The sequence below is a fragment of the Bombus vosnesenskii genome, unplaced genomic scaffold (genome assembly GCF_011952255.1).
Source record: "Bombus vosnesenskii isolate JDL3184/JDL3185 unplaced genomic scaffold, Bvos_JDL3184-5_v1.1 scf7180000014725, whole genome shotgun sequence".
Lineage (NCBI taxonomy): Eukaryota > Metazoa > Arthropoda > Insecta > Hymenoptera > Apidae > Bombus > Bombus vosnesenskii.
Genome location: NW_022883609.1, coordinates 4,805 through 28,143, shown reverse-complemented (window position 1 = coordinate 28,143; position 23,339 = coordinate 4,805). Strand labels below are relative to the sequence as shown.

Sequence of the window (23,339 nt, the reverse complement as noted above, 5' to 3'; positions counted from 1 at the left end):
CTCTGTGTCTCTGTTCTACCAACGTCGCTGTTGCGACGATTTGCCGCAAACCTAAATGGAGTTCGATCAATGGCAACGCGAGCACGTGGTCCTCGATGTTCGCGATCGGAAAATCGTGTTTTCCAAACTATTTCTAGTTTCGCCGGTTCCACTGTCAATCAACGTTTCTTCCTTTGGTTCCGTTTCTCTTCGATTCTCTCCTTTTTTATTGGCAAACACGTGTCACCGAGTATCGTGTTCGTCTTCGCTAAGCAAGCTTCTATATCAGCGATACGCGAGCCGGTTTCCCCTTCATATTTGTACAAGACTTCGTGAACATCGGACATTTTTCTCCTCTCTTTTCGAATAAGAAAATCCTATCGTTGTTTAACTAACAATTGCATTTCTTTAAATGGAAATGTGGTCGTGTCTCCTTTATATTTTCAATTAGCCAGGGAATTTAGGTTTATTGCCGTGGAAACTTGATCGGTCGTTTACGTAAGGATCTGCGACTCTGCTTCATCTTCGAGGAAAATTTCATCGAATACAATCGTTCCACTCAATGATTGGATCAGTCGAAAGGGAGATTCCGTGACTGCCTGTATAAATATTGATCATAGTGTCTCTTGAAGGGAAGCTGTACCAATCTTGTTGATTTAACTACTGATCCTACTTTATCCTCGAGAAAAATTACTTACTTTGATTGTTTGACCATTAATTTTAGCGTTTCTTCGAGGGAAACAGTGTTGATCGCTCGAGTCTGCTTCTTTCTCAAGGTAAATTGTATTTACTATTTACTCGATCAGCTATTTCATTTTCTTTTCCCGGAGAAACCTTGTTTCTCGCCTGTTTGACCATTCGCGCTATTTCTTCTTTGAGATAAACTGCAGCGATTATTCGTGTAATCAACAAATCTACTTTTTCTTTCTTTACGAAGGAAATCGTGTGTTTAACGAAATCTCGCTTGTTTAGTCATTGATTCCGCTAACTTTTCCGAATAAATCGTCAATCATTCGCTCGATTGCCAATTCTAATTTTGCTTCGAAGCAAACTGCGTTGATTATTCGTATAACCTTTTTAATAGAAACTGTTTTTCGTCTATTTTATCGCCAATTTCCTTTTCAAAATAACATGTATTAATTATTCGTTTAATCGCAGATTTTATTTTATTTTATTTCTATTTCTATTTCGTTTTATCATCGATTTTCCGCCGTCTTCAAAGAAACCCACGTAAATTACTTTAATTGCTTTTTCAAACTAATTTTATTTCTTTACTTTTAAATTAAGAAGCAGCAACGAAAATGCTACAATAACGGAAAAATTCTTCGGTTATCTCCACAAAGAACACGAAGGTATCGAACTTAGTGTATTGAGACATTTTGTTCTTTGGAAGTTAGTCGACGACATTTGGAACGGAAAGATACATTTGACATGATTTAGTGTGACGTTGAGAGAGAAAAATGGTTTGATCGAGGGTGCCCTTAATTACTAATTTCATAACTTGCTGTTAATCGATCTGACAGTGATATTAGTGGATGTGGTTGGTAGTGCCTGATTAATCGTGATCGATATTTTGAACAAAGAGCAACGAGAAACGATCAGTTTGGAGTTTCACTTTGTATTTGTTCACTGAGTATTTGGAATTTTGAGAATCGATCGAGTCCTCAGTTTCAGTGCAATGTAACGTTATCAGTCGCGTGAGTTTGGCTCATATGTGATTTATGTGCAAGCTAAATGTTTCCAACAAATTGTAGCATATTGATTTCTCAAAGTACTGTATCAAATGTCTTGTAATTATAAGCAATTGTTTCGTTTGGACGATCAAGGGTAATATACTCTATTTCTGATTTTAAAAATGCCGCCATTTGTGTAGACGTACACACGCAAGTATTTATTATGTAGACACGATGGCTCGTAGACACGAACGTTTCTCGTTGTCGTATTTTCCAAACAGGTCAGTTATTTCGAGCACTCGACCACTTTCTCGCTCCTGACAATGACATTAGTCATTCTAATCGATGTCTCGAAATCGATGGTTCTTCTGTCAGCTATTTCGTTTCCGTGTTTATTCCATATGATAATATTGTTTCACGTATTCGCTTAAATTTAATTGGCAAATGATTAATTTCCCTGAATCCATTTTCAAGTAAACATATCAGTTTAACCTTTTGCTCTATCTGATACGAAAATGAACAATTTGATATAAAAATTTTGCGAAAGATCGATATATTATTTTACTTTTAACTTGGAAATCGTTCTCTTAATTTTTCAATATCTAATTAACCAACTCAGTCCCTAAGACCGTCTGTTTTAACGAATGGTAAATAATCAAATAATTGCGTTGATACATCAGAAGTACCATCTTCTTATATCCCTGATATTAGTGTTAAAACAGGTTTGAAAAACCTTCAATTATTTCATTTATTCTTAGCCTTCGATGGCTTAAAATTTTCTCGGTTATTTTCCAATAGAGTTCGATATATTGATCGAAAACTTAGTTTAGTTAAGCACTGTAACCGGAAGTCAGCCTTAAGTCGCCGGGTAAGAGGATTACGAGTAATAAACAAACAATATTAATCAGAAAATTATTCCATTCAATTTTTCTCCTGCATTTAATTAAATATGACAGAGTCGACAAACTTTCCTTCGGTTCTTCTATCTCATTTGCAAATCTATAATATCGATATCCAAACGATAACTCGAACACCATTAACCAGCACTCGAGGCTATTTCTTTCGTCGAAACTTTCCTCAGACATGTAGATATCACGTTGACATCGCCGCGTATACCGAATCCGCCCTTTTTAAAGATGATCTCGCGAGCGTGGTTCGTATGCAATTCAATTTGAACGAGTCGCGTGTCACGATTCACTTGACTCCCGGCACAGTAATTGGCCGGCACTCGAGCAAACACTTACACTTAATTTAACGTTTAACCGAATCGAAAACAAAGCGAACAGTTGCCGGACTTCGCTCGTTCTTTCAGTTCATTTCCGAACGTCTTTCGATCAGCATATCGGGTCTCCTCTTTCATCTCCGTTGCCTTTCAAAATCTAAAATCATAATTGAGACTTTGCTGCTCGAACTATGGAAGGGGAAAACGTGAATGACGGGTAAGATTGTTCCTGCGTTCTGTCAGAAAATAATTTCCTGTTTGTGGGAGAGGAAAGGAGCATTGTAATTGGAATCACAGAATGTGAAACATCAAAGGAACTGCCGAATGACATTTATTTCAAAGACTAGAAGACTGAAAACTTTGTTATACGACTTTTATACTGCTACGCCTGGAAATCAAGGATGGATTTTGTTTCAGCGAAATGAAGGACGAGAAGAGTAACTCTATATTGCCCACTGAAGCGACTCGATTGAGACCAAGATTGGAAAGTTTCGATGATGTTCTGCCGTATGTCGGTGACTACGGGAGATATCAATGGCTGTTGTTATTGTCGTTACTACCTTATGGCGCGACGTACGCGTTTCTGTATTTCTCGCAATTTTTCATTACGATTATTCCCACGGAACACTGGTGCAGGATAGACGAATTAGTAAACTCGAATTTCACCGAAGAAGAGAGGAAAGTATGTATAATGAAGGAAAGAAAGAAAAGGAGATATACGTAGCAACGAAAGCTCCTTTAAACTTTGAACGATATTTTTGATTGTTCGTAGAAAGTGACTTTAAAATATTGTGAAAAATATGCGAGATATCGCGATTTCTGGAATTTCTCGAATTTTCGAACATTTCGAAAATTATTAGAAAATATTGTAGAAAAATTCCACGATAAGATACAAGATATTTTTGGATTACTCTGTCTGGACTTTGGTTCTTATTTTAATAATTAAAATGATCAATCATCTATCGTATGGGATGTTTAGGATTAAGATAGCGATTCCAGTGACAAACGTTTATCCTTATTACGAACAATGTCAACGGAAGGACGTAAACTTCACAGAGCTGTTGAAGAGCGATAAGAGCCTGAGCTCATCGGGCTTCCAAACAAACAAAACGATAAAATGTACTCAATGGGAGTATAATTTTACGCAGATTCCATATCCTAGTATAGGAACTGAGGTGAAGTATTCACATCGTTGTCTGAATCGCATGCTTCGAAATTCTTACACTTCTGCTGCGTTCTTTGGGTCATTTCCGATCTAATCTAACCTTGTTATAGTAAATTTCTTAAGTTTAAAGAAAGTATAAGACGATAATTGTTAGTACGGATAATTCCTCGTCCCGATTTTACGCGAACGTTTTTTTCAGAGCATAAAGAACTCTTTCATTCATCGAACTGCGAGCAGAATCGAGATATAAAAATTCGAAGACCGCAGCAGGATTAAAATTATATTCTGAAAAATATGAATCTGGTTTTTCGCTGACTAACTCTTAACCTTGGTGATTAGCTAGATTGGGTATGCGACCGAGAATACCTCGTATCAACGGCGCAAGCCATCTTCTTCTGCGGATCCATCATCGGTGGTTTCCTAGTCGGTTGGATCGCCGATCACAAGGGTCGTATCCCAGCTTTAATGTTCTGCAATGGTATCGCCCTCTTTGCCTCCATTTTCACTGCCAGCGCAAATAGTTTTTGGTCATTCGCCGTCTGTAGGTTTCTCACTGGACTGGCGTTCGATAACTGTATCAACATTCCTCTGATTATCGGTAAGCCTTCTACGAAGTAGAAAGTGCGAGAGGTTCGACCGATAAGCCAATGTTTCAGTCACGCGAGAGATAACGTTAGTATGAAGTCAATGTTTCTATTACGTGAAAGATGATGTTGCGTGAGAAATTTTTGATGAATTGTTCCTCGAAGATAATTTTGACGTTGCTGTACTCGATTGAACTATACGGTTCGAGTTCTTGATTCAAGAGCTTTTGCCACCACCAGAGATGAATATATTGATTTTGTTATTGTTAAAGATCGTTTCATCGATTTTCATGTCGTCGAGGATAGTTATATCTTGATATTCTTAGATCGAGTTATACAAGGTGGTTGGTAATTGGTGGTACAAGCGGAAAGAAGTCGAAAATATAGAATACAAATTTTTTTTTTAATTCTTCCATCGAGACAACGATCTACAGTGAGATCCGTTATAACGAGACGCGATAAAGTGCACGCGTATCGAGCGAAAATTCAAAGTCGATTTTCTCGAAAACAAAGCCTCGAACGAAAAACGTTTATTGTATATTTTCGACTTCTTTTTTCGCGTAGAATCACCCCCTTTCCGCTTGTACCATCAGTTACCAACCACTCTGTATATTCGTTCGAAATGAAAATTATCACAAAATTTTCAACACGTAATTCGTTTAAATACGTTAGAAGCAAAACACGCGTATTATGTAGCGCTTTTTGTTATACGGACCAGCTCAAACTCGGAAAATTCACGTTTTCAGAGTAAACGGATTAATTTAAAATCGGAATTATATTTATAATCTTACAATTATCCTACAATTAAGTTGATGGTATCGTTCATTCGGCTCGTCATCAATTGCTCCATATTAATAATAACGGGTTTCACTCGATAAATCTTCCATGTTCTATTACTGCAACATAAAGAATAATCGTCGTTAAGTATCTTGATATAATAATCAGTTATTCCGAGAGTCATCGACGATCAATTATCCCACAGTTCTCGAATATATGGCTGTTTCGAAACGAACGTTGGTCGTGAATATCGCCTTTGGCGTATACTTCGCAGTGGCCAGTACAATTTTACCATGGATAGCCTATTATATCGCGAACTGGAGATATTTTACTTACGTTACTGCCATACCGCTGTTATCTGTCGCTATCACACCGTGGATTCTTCCCGAGAGCGCCCGGTAAGTAAACTTCTAATCGTTCGATTATTCGAATTCTCAACTTGCGCTTTGAGATTTATGCAAATTTACTTATCGATCCATATCACTCGTATTTGCTCTGTTCAAGATGGTACGTTTCCAACGGGATGATGGACAAGGTTGTTGAGAAACTACGGAGAATAGCTAGGATCAATCGTAGAAATCCAGACTCGCGTATTTACGATATATTAGTTGTAAGTTCGATCAAATAGAATTCTAGAAAGCTTACGCGAAATCATACGGTACAGTACTTGAATCTGTGCTGACAGATATATTTGATTCGCGTCGAAAACACACAGACTCGCGAATGTATTTTAACATGCATAGACAGGTTTTAAAAATGAAACGCGATGAAAAATGAAATATGAAATGAAACTTGACTGTCGCGATTCCATTGTGGTATTATATCGATCTCGCACAAAATTTGAAGTAAATCTGGGAATTTATATAGAAATTATAAAATATTTACAATTTACAAGTACAATCGGGGATAAAAATAAGCTGCTATAGTTAATGGAAATAGATGTGAAGAAAGTATAATCAAATTAGTATCAGCCTCATATACTTGAGTTTTATTTATTATATTTCCTTCTAATAATATGCAGATAGTTCAGCAAATGATTGAAATGAATTTTTACATTTTCTCCACTAATCCACTTAGTTTTGTTCCCAACTGTATTTCGGATCAGAAAAGTATTTAATCAACCAACCACCCATTATATTAATAAATCTCGATATCAAAAGCCATGCCGACTAATGCCATAAAACAGAATGCAAAGTACCACTGTTCGTGCTATCTATTAATGACGAATACAATGAAAATAAAATTTCTTTTCAGTGTGTTATGAATTTTGAACTGAGTAAGGGCTAAAGGCACGACTCGTATTATATCTTTCGTTAATTATTCTCGAAATAAATTCTTGCAGAGTAACATGGAGGCACCGGACAAAATTCAAGAATCAGCGACGCTGCTCGATCTGTTCAAAACGCCACGGTTGGCGAGAAACACTATTCTTCTAGTTGCATTCTGGCAAGTATAAGATACGAGTTCATGTTGCGATAAAACCTTCATAAATAACCGATACAATCTTGCAGGTGTTTTACCCTGATCTCGTTCGACGATCACGTGTATTCATTGAAACTTATCCAGAGCTCGGTGTTCGTGTCGTTCTCGATCGCCTGTGCCACAGAACTTCCAGCTGGGTTATTACTCGCCCTGTTGCTCGACCGATGGGGTCGTAGACTCTGCGGATTTCTCACGATGGCAATGACCTGTGTACTCAGTATCGCTGAACTTATGCTGCATTCCAGTAAATATATCGATCTGTTTATTAAAGTAAAATTAAAACGATTATAATGACGTATTATTGAGAAAAATCTGAAATTAAGTTGATGATGAATGTAAAAGAATTTTGGCAACTTCGAAGGTATTAATCTTGGAAAATAATTATTTTGGTGGAACTAGAATTTAGGAATTATTAGGAATTAATTTAGTGGCGAAATTGAAAGAGGTGTGCACATTTTAGAAGCAATAATTTTCTATATGTTGGTTTTCTAGAATTTGGAGATTTATAGAAGTTTAAAGTTTGTGTGAAATTTTAATTTGATTTTGATTAAGCTTCGATCGGACTATATTTTTAATTAAACTTACAATCAAGTATTGTGTATCCAGGATTAATTTTGTATTTTTTTATTTATTCCCCAGTGCTCGCGAAATTAGTAATGTCAATATTGTCGCGATTCTGTCTGAACATGGCAGCCAATGTTGGTCTTCAGTATGCAGCAGAACTTCTGCCCACGCCAGTCGGATCGCAGGGCGTATCTTTCATCCATATTTTCGGAATAGTTGCACACTCTTTGGCGCCATATATCACTGACTCGATAAATAAATATTTATACTACTATTGTTGTTACAATATTTTTGAAACACCGCTAAGCACATCCACGTTCAACTTCTCTTTAATTTATTCCAAAAGATACAATAAGCGCTATTAGAAATTATGAAAAAGCTCTCATGTAAATTTTCTCATGATAATGTAAAATAGTTTTTTTCTTACCTTAAAACAGGTTGTTTCCTGAAGAAGTTAAATATTATAAAAATCTGATCAAAATATTTCTCACTTTCTAGAAAGCCCGTTTTGGAAGTTGCAACCAACGCTTTTCTTTAACTGATCTTTAATCAAAAAATTGAAATTTAAAATAAAAAATGATGGAATAACTTAAGATATGAAACTATATTGGTTGAAACTTTCTAATGAAACTTTTTAAATGAGAAATACTTTGACCAGATTTTCATGGTATTTAACCTTTGCTCATATAAATTAATATTTGTTCATTAGGCTGCAATTTGGGAGGGATTTCCAATGCTCATTATCAGCACGGTGTCCTTTTTTGGCGCTGCACTGGTTTTGTTCTTGCCGGAAACTGTCGGCCAGAATCTTCCTCAGACTATCAAGCAAGGCGAAGAATTCGGAAGGGACCAACATTTCTGGTCGTTGCCTTGCTACCATAAGACACACTTCAATGGACATCAACACTATCACTCCTGTGAACGATAATTATCTGATTTTTAATAATAATTCAATTAAAAAACACGAAGGAGGATTCGTGTTTTTTTAGAAGTAACAGTATTACAAGCGGATCAGTCTGACGATTTTTGTACGAGAAAAAATCGGAACATATTATTTTTCTATTCTCCTACATTAATTTTTATTTTTATCGTTTACGTTTAAGAATTTGTAAGCCTTAATTCTAAAAAGAGCGAGCTTAGAAATCGTGTTCCTATATAATTTTTATTATTATCTTTTAAGAGCTTTTATAATTTTAATGCTAATTTTCACTTGCGTTACGCACGTTCGAATCGTTCAGCGGTTGGTGCTAATTTGATATTCAAAGATATTACGTAGAATAATATCGAAAATGTTACGTAAATTAATAATTACGTAATTTATTAATTACGTAAATAATAAATTAGGGAGATTTAAATTTTTGATTCCTTTAATGTTTTTAACATTTTTTACTGGAATATATTGGACAAAATCTTATTTAAAAAAATAGTACGTTTAGATAATTTTTCTTTGTGAAAAGAAACAGTTTTATATCTTTTGAACGATTATCCACGTATTTTTAACGATTATTTATCTATTCGTTATATTTTTTTGTACGATTTTAAATAACGTACAATATTAATAAAATCCAAGCTTGAAGACTTTTTAAATTATTGTTATAATTTCTTCAGCACCAACTGCTGGACTTTTATCTATCTAAAACGAGTTGTACGTACATTTAAAAAAAATAACTCTAATTGACTGTTTCTATGGTTTAGGAAGAAGAAGAAAAGAAAGGAAAGAATATTGTAAGCAAATCGTGCCATCGTATGACGATCAGTGTTCGTCGTTGTGCCAATAACAACGCAATCAATCTGAAGAAACCTATTCATAGTATTCATAATCATCACTCACGTATATATTCGCGTATACACTCACGTCCATAAGATTGATTCACCGAATAAAACTTCCATAAACCTTAATATAAGAAACAATTCTACTTTTTATTTGCACACACATCGACGAATCCCCCGAACAAAAATAAACTGCTAAATATCTCTATAATTAAATACATTAATGCTCGATGATCCTCGTTCATCATTATACGTCTAATCTAACTCCATCCTATAATTAGGAGTTCTACGATAACGATCACTTATGTTACAATGTATTAACCCTTAACAGCCGAACTTAATTATAATTAATTATAGAAAATGAAATGCTTCATTATACGGATATTTGAAGTAATATTCTGTATTATACAGGGGGTCTGGTAATTGATACTGTGATAACCAGTGGTTAGTTAATGTGGTTAATAACCAGTGGTACAGAATAATACTATGTGAAAGGATCTGTTGAAAATATAGAACGAGAGATTTTCGTACGACGTTCGAGAGAATGAAATTCTGAAGCTTTGTCAACTCGTGTTCACACGACATTCACGAAACATATTCAAAATTTATTTTCTCGAAAATACGAAGAATCATCAGTTACGAAACACTCTGTACTATATCACATTATTATATCACTATCGTATTGATAAGAAATGTCGATATTATAACTCCTTAAGACTCCCTTAATATTTATTTGCGATTCAGCTTAATATGTATTGGCCCTGTGTAATTTCAAGATTAAAAATATAAAAGAATTCATTCCTGATTACGATATCGTACATGATTTACAAAATCATCGACCGTCAAGGGTTAAATGAGAATTCTTTCGTCCAGAATTATTTTCCAGACGATCGAATTATTATCCATTGCATCACGAGGATCGAACTAACTTGTAGCCTTGAACAATTATGTACAGTTGAATCTCTAGCGTAGGAATATTTCAAAGAATCTCAGGTTTTGAGGAACGATAGCTGATATTTGCAACGAACAATAGTATGTCTTTTTAATCGGTAACTGAAAGCAGGGGCTAGTCTCATAAGTACGCGAATGATTCTAGTTGCTAGAATCATTGTTTAAAGGTGGTATAACGGAGATTGCGCGCTTAAGACGAACAGGTCGGAGGATCGAAAGGAACGAGATTGGAAATATTCGCGTCTCTTCACGAATCAGAATTTTACTATTTCTAATTGAACACGTGACGGAGTTTCGATCTGTTTCAAGTAACATTTAAACCTGAGTGTTACGCCGGGCGACTCTCTGCCTGGCCCAGGTCACACACCGCGGATCATAACACTGAGCATTTTCAAAATTAACTCATTATCTATCAATTTTTCTTCTAAAATTTGTATATAATTCTATAAATTATTTACTGCTTTTTCCATTGGATTTAAACAGAACAATTTCGGAAGAATGTCGAACATTATGTTAATATCCTTTGTATTAAAAAAAATTCCTGCTTAAAAAGATCCTACAACTTTCATTTTATAATCTCAATTGGGTATGATGGTAGCTAATGAACGCTTAGCAATTAATTGTTTTAATGCATTCCATTTTATGAATGATCAGTAATTACGGATTCAAGGATACTTATTAGAAGTAATATTCTTATTATATCTAAATATATCAAATAGAGATATTTCTCGTATTAATACTGAAAGATCATAAAAAAGGAAATATCATAAAAGAATTTCAATTTTGATGTTTCATTAGAATAATATATATATATATATGTATGTATATATTTAAATTAAATAACAGAGATCTCAGAGTTTTCAAAGCATTCAACGTGTTGATGCATAAATGGATGATGAAAAAAAGCCACGTTGATCGAGCGAACGCAAAATACTCTTCGGTTTAAAAGTCGATCGAAACTCTCATTTCAAGTGTCGGCGATTTATGAATCACCTATATTGATACAAAGGCGATTCGTAATAAAGGAGACAAGTTGAAAGCTTGACAATGCGCGAAGACAGCTCTCTTTTTGTGTTTCGAGTCTCGTGGCAATCCTTTGTTATTCACGGTATTTCATAGTTAAATCAATTCAACTAGAGTATTCCTTCAACGAGAAAAGAAAAAAAAGAGCAAGAAGAAAAAGATATAGATCTTTCTTTTCGATTTTTAAAGCGAAAGATGCGTAAATACTATGGTATATTATTTCCTTATATATCGCTTCCTTTAATACATATATCCAATACTGAATTTAATTGTACATTTACATAAGATACTTGAATCGTTTCTCATTTCCAACACTTTACCGACGTTATAGTACGCGAAATAATTACATCGCAATATGTGAACGCAACGTACTTTAAATGCCGCGTTCTTAATTCTTTAAATTTCTTCACATTTTTATACAGTCAATCCAATTAAAAAAAGATACACTTTAAAGAAAATTATCTTGTGTGCAACAAAGCTACTTCGTCGATGAAGCGTCAATTAATTGCTTAAACGTATACCTTGTGTAATTTGACGATTCTTGTCTCTTTCACTGCAGTAATCGATACTTCTTCCTAGTTTCTCTCAATAGCTCTCCAATCTCAATACGTTCGTAATATCTTAACATCTAACATCACACGCACACGTTTAATAACTATATTTACAACGAATTTGGCAAGTTTCACGCCACTGACAAGATTCACGCCACTGACAAGTTTCATGTCACTGACAAGTTTCATGCCATTGACAAGTTTCATGCCACTGGTAAGTTTCACCCTACTGGCAAATTTCGCGCCACTGGCAAGTTTCGCGCCACTGGCAAGTTTTGCGCCACTGGCAAGTTTCACGCCGTCGCCAAATCTAACCGCTATAACCTAGTACAATCCATTTTTTGAACACTGCCAGTAAACGCTGGATTTGAAAGGCCTTTCTTCTTTCTATAAGATTTTTTCAGCATTTTGCTCCTGTCAAATTGAAATAAACGATTATTAGTAAATTTATATTGACATAAGGCGGAGGAAGAATATTATAGAATCTATACTTACGGGGATATACACGGAACCCACCAGAAACTTTGTTCCTTGCCGAAGTCGTTACCCTCCTGTAGGGTTTCTGGTAATTCCTGGTTCAACGTTTCTGGCAAGCCAAGGGTCAGGAAGGCGTGTCCAAAAGACAGCAAACCGAGGGCAACCAGCGGTAAAGATGGATCAATGTCAGCCTAAATTAAATGAAAAATATTCTCCCTTTTATACGCTTCCCTTTATACCTCTTTTAGAAGTAATAGCGATTAATTCCGCTTTCCGCTAATTCCTTAATTTCCCTTCGATTTTCGGGAAATAAATGAACACTTCTTTTAAATATTAATAAAGAATATTGGTTAAAGACAGAATTTGAAGAAGTTGTCAATATACAAAGGATCATTGGTGTTACCTGTATAACGAGATTATGTAAACATTCGTTTCATTTAGAAACGAAGCTATAGTGTAGTATCGCAAACCTGTAAATAGTTACAGACAATAGAAAAGTTACATTTCCTTCGCAAAAAAACGAAACGGAGGAAAATATATCGAAAATCTATCTTGTTTCCGTGATTCGTAAGATCACAAGAAGAATCCATGGCCGACAAGGAACATAATTTTTCTACGAATTAAACCAACCTAAAAAAACGTATTTCAATAACAGATAATATTAGTCGTAAATTAAAAAAGAGGTTGAGTAATTTTCGGATCGTAGAAATACGATGTCGTTAACAGAAATTTCGATTCACTTATCAGATAAATAATGTAAGGTCCCAAAATGTGGGCGATATAACCGATGATATGGATCAAAGACACGCCCTGAGCTCTCACCACAGTCGGCGGCATTTCCGCTGCATATTGGAAACCAATATTCGCGGCGATATTCACCCCAAGCCGCGCTATAATCGCCATGGCAACCATTGTCGAACCTTGAATAAGTTGAGAAATATGTAAATGCCACGATCGCCGCATTCCACGCACGATACATACACCCGATGCGCGCATGGTTCAATTAAAAATTAAATGTCATCCCTGTCGAGTATGTGACGTTGAGAAATAAATGTCAATCGTTAATGGAATAGGATTTAAGGGCGAAAAAGAAAAAGAAAAGAAGAGAAGAAGAATATTTGTATAAAAAAATTTTATAAGATTCGATTATTATTAATACTAAGTAAAATGACCGAATTGTATAATTGTAAATTCTCTATAATACGATTTTAAATAATACGGGTCTATATTATTATGTCGTTCAAGTCTGTTGTCTATAAACGATAAAAGAGAATTCGAAGGAAAGTTTTGTTGCAAGATGAGGAAATAAAAATAGTAAATTGTTTTATAACTACAACGTTCTATTCTAAATACGGATTAAAAAATGTCTATTTTCCACTCCTTAATGTCCTTGAAAACACGGATATCCCCTAACGCTACCGCTTATCTCCTTACTATCTAACAAAAACATTATTCTTGCATCAAGCACGAGCTTTCATTTCTCAATCTCCCAAAGCTTTCACTGGAGAAGCTTCAGAAAAGCGCTTTTTAAAACGACCGTCGATCGATAAAACCGGATTTTTTCTATAAAATTCACCCCCGCTTTCTCACTGCTATTCACACGTTCCTGCTATTTTATTGAATAATATCGATTGACAAGTCATTTATCAAGAAATAAAAAAAAAAAAAAAGAAAAAATGTTACCAGAGGGGGTAGCGATGGCAACGAAGGAGAAAATGCCACAGAGGAACACCGATGCGAAACCCATCCATCGTCTGCCCCATCTGTCGAGGAAAAGGGCGAGTAGAACAGCGGCCGGAAGTTCCGTGAGGGACGCTAAAGAGAACGACGTGAAAACGTCGGGGTCCAGAAGTTTCATGTTCCAAACGTGGCCGTCGAACACCCACACCATCAGCAACCTAGAAAAAAATCAGCCGAGTCATACATAAATCACGCTGGACTTCAAGATCGTTTATTAATCCTTCGCATACTCGTTCCCTCGCGTTTGACGTTTATCGATGCTAATTATATACTTAAGCAGATTCTTAATGACCCACATAAAATGCCCCATATACTCTCTTAATGTTCATTCGAGTAGTTTGTATCTAGTTTATGGTAATTTGTGTCTATTTTAATACTGGTTTTATAAAGACAGGGAAGTAGCGTCGAGGCTGATTGATTGGTAACTTGGTTGAATTAACGGTAAAATATAATTGGAATATCGTGAGGCTGAGAGTTAAGAACATATTCTTAGTTAATTTTATTTTAGGAAATGCAGGAAGATTCAGAATTATCATAGTATTAAAAACAAAGAAAATATAAGAAACGTAAAGGAAGTATAAAATTGAATACCTTTCCTATCTACAGGGTGGTTGGTAACTGGTGATACAAGCGGAAAGCGGGTGTCGTACGCGAAAAAAGAAGTCGAAAATATATGTCGGGTTATGGTTAGAATTTTGTAACAACTCTTCACGTGAATTAGCCATTGTTTCACAAAGCCGAGATTATATTTACACGTATATACAGGACTATCACAAAGCTTAACAAATAATAAGTCTAATGAATAATAAGTTTAACGAATGATAAAATTAGTGAATAATAAATTGTATGAATAATAAGTTTAATGAACACTATTAACAATGGGTTCAAACGAATCCACAGTCAACGGGATAACTCTTCACTAAACGTAAACTAATCTTAGGCGCAAAATACGATTGTTGAAAATGCTCGATGTATCACTCTCCAAAGCAATCACACGAATGCCAGCCTCGTGGAATTTTTCTCGCTGTACGATTGCATTTGTTTTCTATACCCGTTTGGAAGCATCGAGAAGGTTCCAAACGCCGTTGCTAGGCAGTTTCTGCCTGAAGTTTGATTATTAATACAACGTATGTCCTATTGTATCGACACCTCCGAGGCAACATCACACGTGGCTAGGCCCGACATATAGAATAGAATTTTTTTTTAATTTTTCCGAGCGAAAATTCAAAGTCGATTTTCTCGAAAACAAAACCTCAAACGAAAAATTTTTATTCTATATCTTCGACTTCTTTTTTCGCGTAGAATCATCCCCTTTCCGCTTGTACCATCAGTTACCAACCACCCTGTATATCTTTTCGTACATGATTATAAATTTCTCTGGTGTCTTAGTTTTTTCTAAAATAATATTGTAATCATTGCTGAGAATTTACAAGTAAAAAGTTCTAGCTGTGTAGTTTGTTCGATTGATGTTGGAAAGGTTAACTTACCAATAAATGATGAGCATGATAGTGATACGACCAAGTCGTGGCAGCTTGAAGAGATGTAGGACAGTGTATTGATTATGCGATTGATCCTTCTCATTCATCGCCTTGCAACTTTTCTCAAATTCGTCGAATATTTCTTGCTTCACCTCTTTACCGTTCACTTTAGCGAAGTTTTTCAGCATCTCGATCGCTTTGTCCACCCTGCCACTGGTTATGTACCAACTACGGAAGTATATGAAATACGCAAACGTTATAAAAGCCTGTAAGAAATTTTCAAAATCATCACTTTCACCAACCTTTTGTATCGACAAACTTTTTGTGCAAATTTGAATAGAGCTGTCTAGTTACGCATCAATCATTTATTTTGCACAGCTAAAAATGTGATGGCTTATCGAGAGAAAGATGTTGACCTTGAGATGTTTTATTTACGAGACAGAGGAATCGATGTAATAACCGATCCCAAGATAGTATGTATTGCTGGATAAAATATTACCCAATTTAATTCAGCTATAATTTTGGAATTTTTATGGTCCGGTCTCAAAGGACTTTTGATGTTTTAAGAGAAACTTTAACGTAAAAGAAATTTCTTATATTTCTTTGAGGATTATTTTTAAAGAATTTTCCAATGATACGAAGATACAAAAATAATCCAAAGGACGAGGTAAGATTAAATGTCTACTATACTATCGTATACTAATTTACTTACGAAATTTCTTTGTATTATATTTTTATAATGAAAAAGAAATTGGAATTAAACTACCGTGCACTTTCAGGAACAATCCATGGTCCTACAAACGCAACCACCATAGGACACGCGGTGACCATGCTGAGGATCCTCCAATTTGAGATCCAATATGCGATTCAAGGCAGAAGACTCGAGGCTGCCGCGAAATAAAGTCCAAACGACATGTTCGCTACCAGAGTTCGATATTTCGGACCGACATATTCGATCACTGAAAGAATAATTCGTGATATCGTTATTGTATTACATCGTTATAGAAATCTTCCCAAATGTTTCGTCAATTTCGTTTCTTCATTTGATATAATAATATTGTTTCCTTATTTCCTTTAGGTTTGTCCTTTCTTCGGTTTTTACCAATCTAATTTCAAATATTCAGACTTATTTTTAGATTTTATAAATCATTAACATCGACAATGTAAGATCGTTTTGAATTAAAAACAATTTTAAAAGGAACACTGCTTTCATCTCAATATCGAACGGAGAGTGCCTCAGTAATCGTGGTATAACCGAAGATTATTCTTGTTAGGGAAGTGATACATTTATACTGTACATGAGAGTGTGTGTGTAAGGGTTAGAGGGCGTCAAGGTCTTAGTGGAGACAAAAGACTGTTGCCAGATGTTAGAAGAATCGAGGATAGTCGGTTGGCGACCAGCGTGCGTGCAAGACGTTCTTCAGAGAGTAATATAGTTGTATAACTGTTGTGTGGGAAATATAGTCAATTATTTGTATTCCCAAATCCTCGAATTTCCTTAACATGGTAGCAGAGCGTGGTTACTAGTTTTGCAAGATATTTAGTGCGTGGTTACGATCTTGCGAGTGAGTTTTCAGTAAAGAAAAAAACTTTCAGAGAAAAAAAAAAGAAATATACTTCGAGCACGTAGGAACGCTTGAGTAAGAAAAGAAAAAAAAGAAGAATCAATTAAAATGGAGAGATCGGAAATCATGATACCTATATTCGATGGTGAGGATTATGGAATGTGGAAGCAAAGAATCACGATGTTTCTCAAATATAAGGAATGCGAGGTTGTTACAACTAGAATGAAGAACGAAAGAGACGATGAAGACTGGGACAAGAAGGACTTGAAGGCAATTAATATAATTTATAGTGCAATATCGAACAGACAATTGGAGTATGTTAGGGAAGGAAAAACGGCGTATGATATAATAAAAAGGTTCGATGAAATGTACTTGAAAGAGTCGACGGCACTGCAGATCGTATGCAGAAGGAGATTGGAAAACATAAGACTGGAGAACTACAGTGATTCAGCATCATTCTTTAACGACTTTGAAAAATTAATCAATGAATTAAAAAGTGCGGGCGCACAAGTAAGTGAGAGGGAAAAGCTGAATTACATGCTGAATACGTTACCCGAAGAATACAGCTACATAGCGGACATAATAGACGCATTGAAAGAAGAGGATCAAACGGTAGCGTATGTAAAAAATAAAATAGAGATAGCAGAGAAGAAAAATAAATCCAATCGAGGAGAAAGGCAAACCAACGCCTTTTCTGCAAAAAAGGAAGGATGCTTCAGATGTGGAAGATTAGGACACTTTGCGAGAGAGTGTCAAAATGGCGTCCAAGCGGGAAGCAGTAACGGCTATTGGCATGGGCCAACACGTGGTCGAAACAGAGGAAGAGGGAACAAAGGCAATACGAGCAGAGGACGTGGAAACTTTCATCGTCAATCAACAACCGGCACGGGCGAGCATGGAAACTCAAGAGCAGGCATATGGACAGCAACGGCGCACGCAGCAAACAGCAGTGAGACGAATGAAATAAGTAAGAACGAAATAGTGTGGTTATTAGATAGCGGTCGTACCGATCACATAATTAATAATATAAATTATTTCGATAAATCTATCGACCTAAAAGAACCGGTAAATATATATTTAGGCGATAATAGACCGATAAAAGCGACAAAAGTTGGGAATGTTATAAGTTATTTTGAAGCATTCGGAAAACAAAATGAAATAAATATGAGGAAAGTATTTTACGCGAAAGAAATGTCCGCAAATTTGATTAGTTTAGGTAAACTAACAGACAATAAGAATACGGTTATTTCCAAAGGAAATATTGCGAAAGTAATAGATGAGGATAATAAACTTACAGCTGTAGCGTTCAAAGAGAATGGGACATATAGAATAAAAAGTATATTGAAAGGGAAGAAGCACTTAGTAAACAGCGCCGAACGTAGTGGTATGAGTAAAAAGGAAAGATGGCATAGGATGCTAGGACACGTAAATTTTAAATATTTAGAGATTTTGGGTAAAGAGCAGCTAGTGACTGGCATACCGAATGAATTTGAAAAGGAACTTTTGAAATGTAGGGTGTGTATAGAAAGCAAAATGCATAACTTACCTTTCAAAAATAATCTAACTAAGGCTAGGGAAATAATGGAAATTATTCATACGGACGTATGTGGTCCCTTTAAGACCACCGGATTCAATGGAGAAAAATATTTCATTTCATTTATCGATGATTATAGTAAAATAGCTAGGATCTATTGTATAAAATCAAAAGATGAGGTCTTTGATTCTTTCGTACAGTTCGTAAATGAAGCCGAAAATTTAACGGGCAAGAGGTTAAAAATATTAAGATGCGATAATGGTAAAGAATATTTAAATAATCGAATTTATAAATTTGCTAGGGATAAAGGTATAAGAATAAATAATTGCCCAACATACGTACATGAATTAAACGGGACAGCGGAAAGGTATAATAGAACAGTGATGGACATGGCGCGTTGCTTGTTAGCGGAAGCGAAAGTACATAAAAGGTACTGGCCGGAAATAGTTTGTACAGCGGCATACTTGAAAAATCGAATATTAGCGAATACTATAGAAAGAAAGACACCTTTTGAAATATTCTTCGGGAAAAAACCAAGTGTTAAAAATCTACATCTATATGGAAGTAAAGTTTTTGTAAGAAGGCCAGAACAAAAAAGAGTTTCCAAATGGGACAAGAAGGCAGATATGGGAATTCTATTAGGATATAGTGAAGTAGGATACAGAGTCTTATTAGGTGGGAAAATAACAATAGCTAGACATGTAGAGGTCATAGAGACAGACACTAAATGTATCGGTTTTGAGGAAAATTCATCAGAGGCAGATAGAAATGATAGCGAAGATAACTATTCATTGGTCGGTATGGATAAGGAAGAGTTAGAAGGTAGGAAAGATGAAAATAATAGTATTATTGAAAGCTTAAACACTCCTAGGAGATCTACACGTATTAAGAAAACTCCAGTAAGGTATCCAGAAAAGGAAAATATTTGCGAGATGCATGCAAATTATTGTAAAGTAGATATCCCTCGTACATTTGAGGAGGCGATTTGTTGCGAAAATAATGAAGTTTGGAAACAGGCTATGGATAAGGAAATAGAATGTCTCTATAAGAATAAAACTTGGAAATTGGTAGAAAGGGTAAAAGGCAAGGAAGTATTAGATGTAAAATGGGTTTACACGAAAAAATCAGAGGACAGGTATAAGGCTAGATTAGTGGTAAGGGGATTTCAACAAAGAAACGTAGCCGATGACATATATTCTCCAGTGGCGAGTAATCAGACCTTTAAGATATTGCTATCATATTGTTGTCAAAATGGATTAATAATTGAGCAAATGGATGTAGAAACTGCCTTTTTAAATGGTGAAGTAAACTCGGAGGTATATGTAAATCAACCAAAGGGATATGCGGACGGAACGAATAGAGTTTGTAAATTATCGAAAGCGCTTTATGGGTTAAAAGAAAGTCCGAGGGACTGGTATGAGTGTTTTGATAAGTATGTGACGAGATTAGGTTTTAAGAAGAACAATATAGAGCTGTGCCTATATACTTATGGAGAGGGAGAAAATGTTGTTTATTTGTTAATATACGTAGACGATTTGTTGATTTGTAGTAAAAACAAAGGGAAGATACAAAGTGTAAAAAAATTATTAACTGATAAATTTGAAATGAAAGATTTAGGTGAAGTAAAAGAATATCTTGGAATAAATATAGAGTATGATTATTTAAAAAATGAAATGAGATTAAGCCAAAAGAAATACATAGAATCATTAGCAAACAAATATAAATTACATAACAGCAAATTGTACTGTACACCTATGGAGACCAACTTAAAAATTGAAAAAGCTGAGATAAATAGAGAGGACATTGGATACAAGAATTTAATTGGCGCATTGCTGTATATTAGTGTAAATACCAGACCCGATATAAGTTATAGTGTGAATTATCTGAGCAGATTTCAAGATTGTTGTAACGAGACACATTTTAAATATGCCTTGCGAATATTGAAATATTTGTACCGGACTAGAGATTTAGGGCTACATTATAAAAGAAATGAAAAATGCGAAACGATAGATTGTTATGTGGACGCTGATTGGGCAGGAGATCATATAGATAGGAAATCGACTTCTGGGTATGTAATTAGATGGTATGGAAATATAATTGGATGGAAGTCTAAAAAACAAAGGTGTGTGACAAAAGCCTCGACGTATGCAGAGTATGTTGCTCTATCGGAAGCGGTGAGCGAAGTAATGACTATCAGAAAACTAATGAAAATCTTCGATGTAAATGTAGACGATAACCCTGTAAAAATCTATGAGGATAACTCTGGAGTAATGAGTATAGCAAAATACGGAACTTTTACAAAAAATTCTAAACACATCGAAGTTCATTACCACTACGTTCACGAGTACGTAAAGGAAAATAAGATAAACATAATAAAAGTAAGTACAGAAGAAAACACTGCGGATATTTTTACGAAGGCACTGTGTAGAGAGAAATTTGAAAGGTTTAGGTCATGGATGAATGTAAAATAAGAGAAATGTAAATAAAGCGATAAATGTTAAATATTTTGTTAATTCGACAAGTATGTAAATAAAATTAAGTGTACAGTATAAATGTAAGGAGGCGTGTTAGGGAAGTGATACATTTACACTGTACATGAGAGTGTGTGTGTAAGGGCCAGAGGGCGTCAAGGTCTTAGTGGAGACAAAAGACTGTTGCCAGATGTTAGAAGAATCTAGGATAGTCGGTTGGTGACCAGCGTGCGTGCAAGACGTTCTTCAGAGAGTAATATAGTTGTATAACTGTTGTGTGGGAAATATAGTCAATTATTTGTATTCCCAAATCCTCGAATTTCCTTAACAATTCTCCATAGGGAAATAGGTCACTCGAAAGATACAATTTCATACCAGAAAAGTATACAGAATTAAGTATCCTGTCGTTTAAAATAAAATATCTTAAAGTATCCCTAGACACATGTAATTTTAATACCAAACTAGATATACAATTACACAACAAATTCCAAATTACGAGATATAATTCCAAAATATAAAGTTTCAGTAAAATCATTTACCATTAAATATCTTAAAATTGATATCGTAAAATTCGAATAAAAATTTGACTTAAGAAAAAACAAACCGACATAGGGCAATAAACATTTATTCAAACACGTCATAAATAGTTAATCGTTACGTAAAACGGGACCGATACCGGTGCCTCATTATTAGGTCGTAAATTATAGTTTTCCTATTCTCAACAGCTTTTTCTCTCTTATAATTTTCTCGATGACTCACCGATAATGAAAAGCACGTTGAAGCAGTTATCGAACGAGGTACCGACGACTAATCTCGCCAGACAGAAGCTCCAGAAGCTGTTGCAAAACGCAGTGCCGACAGACGCGATGAAACCAACCGCGTTACACGCAACCAACGCCGGAATTCTGCCACAATGGTCGGCTATGTAACCGAATATTAAGCCTCCAAGAATGCTGCCGACGAAGAAGGCCGATTGTGCTGCTGAGCCGAGGAATGCGTGGTCGCATACCCATTCCAGCTGAAACAGAAAAGGGGGATGCTTTATGATTGCGGCTAGTTATGAAAAAACACCGCGTGGTTGGAAAATCGATAGAAGGTGAAGAGAATAAGGAAGACGACGAAAGGACGAGTAATAAATTCCGTAGTTTCTTAATATCATCAGAATTGAGAACCTGAGTCGTAGGTTAGTTAATTGTAGTCTTTTGGTAATATTTTTAGTAATAAAATAGTAGAGGTTGTTTGCATAATTCTTGGATATGATTAGAGAATTTGTCATAGTGGAAGGAATATAAATTTGTTAAGTAGAAGATAGTATCTCCCGATTTAAGTAGGACTTTTTTAGTAATAAAATAGCAGAAATAGAAATTAGAAATAATAATAATAACGATAAATATTCGATAAAAATTTCTTGAGTCGTAAGAAGTTACCAAATGCGTATTTATACGTTCAATTCGAAATATCTGTCTATTGTACAGTTGTAACTTTCACTTTCCGATTTATGCGATATTATATAAACGGATTCATGTTCGTGATTTAATACGCCGAGACGTACAAATAATTAAGGATGACAAGGTTAATTTTATATTCCGCTATAAACGAGCTCTGTTAAGATGCAAACAACACAACAAGTAATTACACCTACGTCTAAGTTCGTGCAACCAACAAGGACTTCTTTTATAATGACTGCATTATATGCTATCGTCAGCAGCTTTACGAAAGACCGTAAATATTTATAGAACGACGGTTCCAACAGTTTTAATTTAAATAAAAATTTGTTAATCGGTGTCGAAAGTTTGAAGTTACTTTATATAAAGAATATAATTTTCTCTTGTGATTTTACCTCGACAGCTATAGATTTGTATGGTATCATCGTGTGATTAAAGGTCCATCCATATTGGCATGGTTTTATTGGGGCCAGGATGGGTCTGCCTCTCTGATACCACTCTCCAATATGTCGGTATAGTTCACATTGTACATGTTACATCGCGAAAACGAAGTCGCACCTTCCGCCAGCAATTCCTCACTCGACGCTGGAGGGATCGATAGTGCAATCCTACATAAAACAAGAATACGTTACATTAACGGTGATGAAATTTGCAAGAAGTATTTTTAAGAATACTAATTTTCGTTTGATTTTCTTATCTTTTTTTAAATAACCAAGGAAAAATGACAGCAAATGGTAGAGAGAGGGAGAGAAATGGGAAAAATAAGATGAAAATTCTACTCAAAAGTGCATAGTTTTTAATCCTAATCTTAAATTAGTCCAATTCCTTGAAACTTAATTCGAATCCTGTTTAAATAAAAAAAGTGACAAAAGTAATATACATAACAAT

General features: G+C 35.2%; 1 protein-coding gene and 1 pseudogene across 4 annotated transcripts; one reads left to right on the top strand and one right to left on the bottom strand.

The window, feature by feature from the left end:
- The first annotated feature begins 543 nt into the window (after nt 1–543).
- Nucleotides 544–8,518, top strand: LOC117240508 (carcinine transporter-like). Of its 4 annotated transcripts, none has more exons than XM_033506525.1 (10): nt 544–755; nt 3,292–3,552; nt 3,854–4,049; nt 4,379–4,637; nt 5,606–5,798; nt 5,905–6,010; nt 6,743–6,846; nt 6,912–7,126; nt 7,522–7,697; nt 8,156–8,518. In XM_033506525.1, the coding sequence occupies exons 2-10, from the start codon at nt 3,296–3,298 to the stop codon at nt 8,372–8,374; spliced, it is 1,725 nt and encodes a 574-aa protein (XP_033362416.1). In that variant the 5' UTR covers nt 544–755; nt 3,292–3,295; the 3' UTR covers nt 8,375–8,518. The 4 variants fall into 4 exon arrangements, with proteins under 4 accessions (XP_033362416.1, XP_033362417.1, XP_033362414.1 ...); XM_033506523.1 differs by lacking the exon at nt 544–755 and adding an exon at nt 2,816–3,091; XM_033506524.1 differs by lacking the exon at nt 544–755 and adding an exon at nt 2,816–3,091 and having other exon boundaries at nt 3,292–3,556; nt 3,861–4,049.
- A 2,458-nt stretch (nt 8,519–10,976) lies between these two features.
- Nucleotides 10,977–23,064, bottom strand: LOC117240509 (annotated as a pseudogene).
- Between the last annotated feature and the right edge of the window lie 275 nt (nt 23,065–23,339).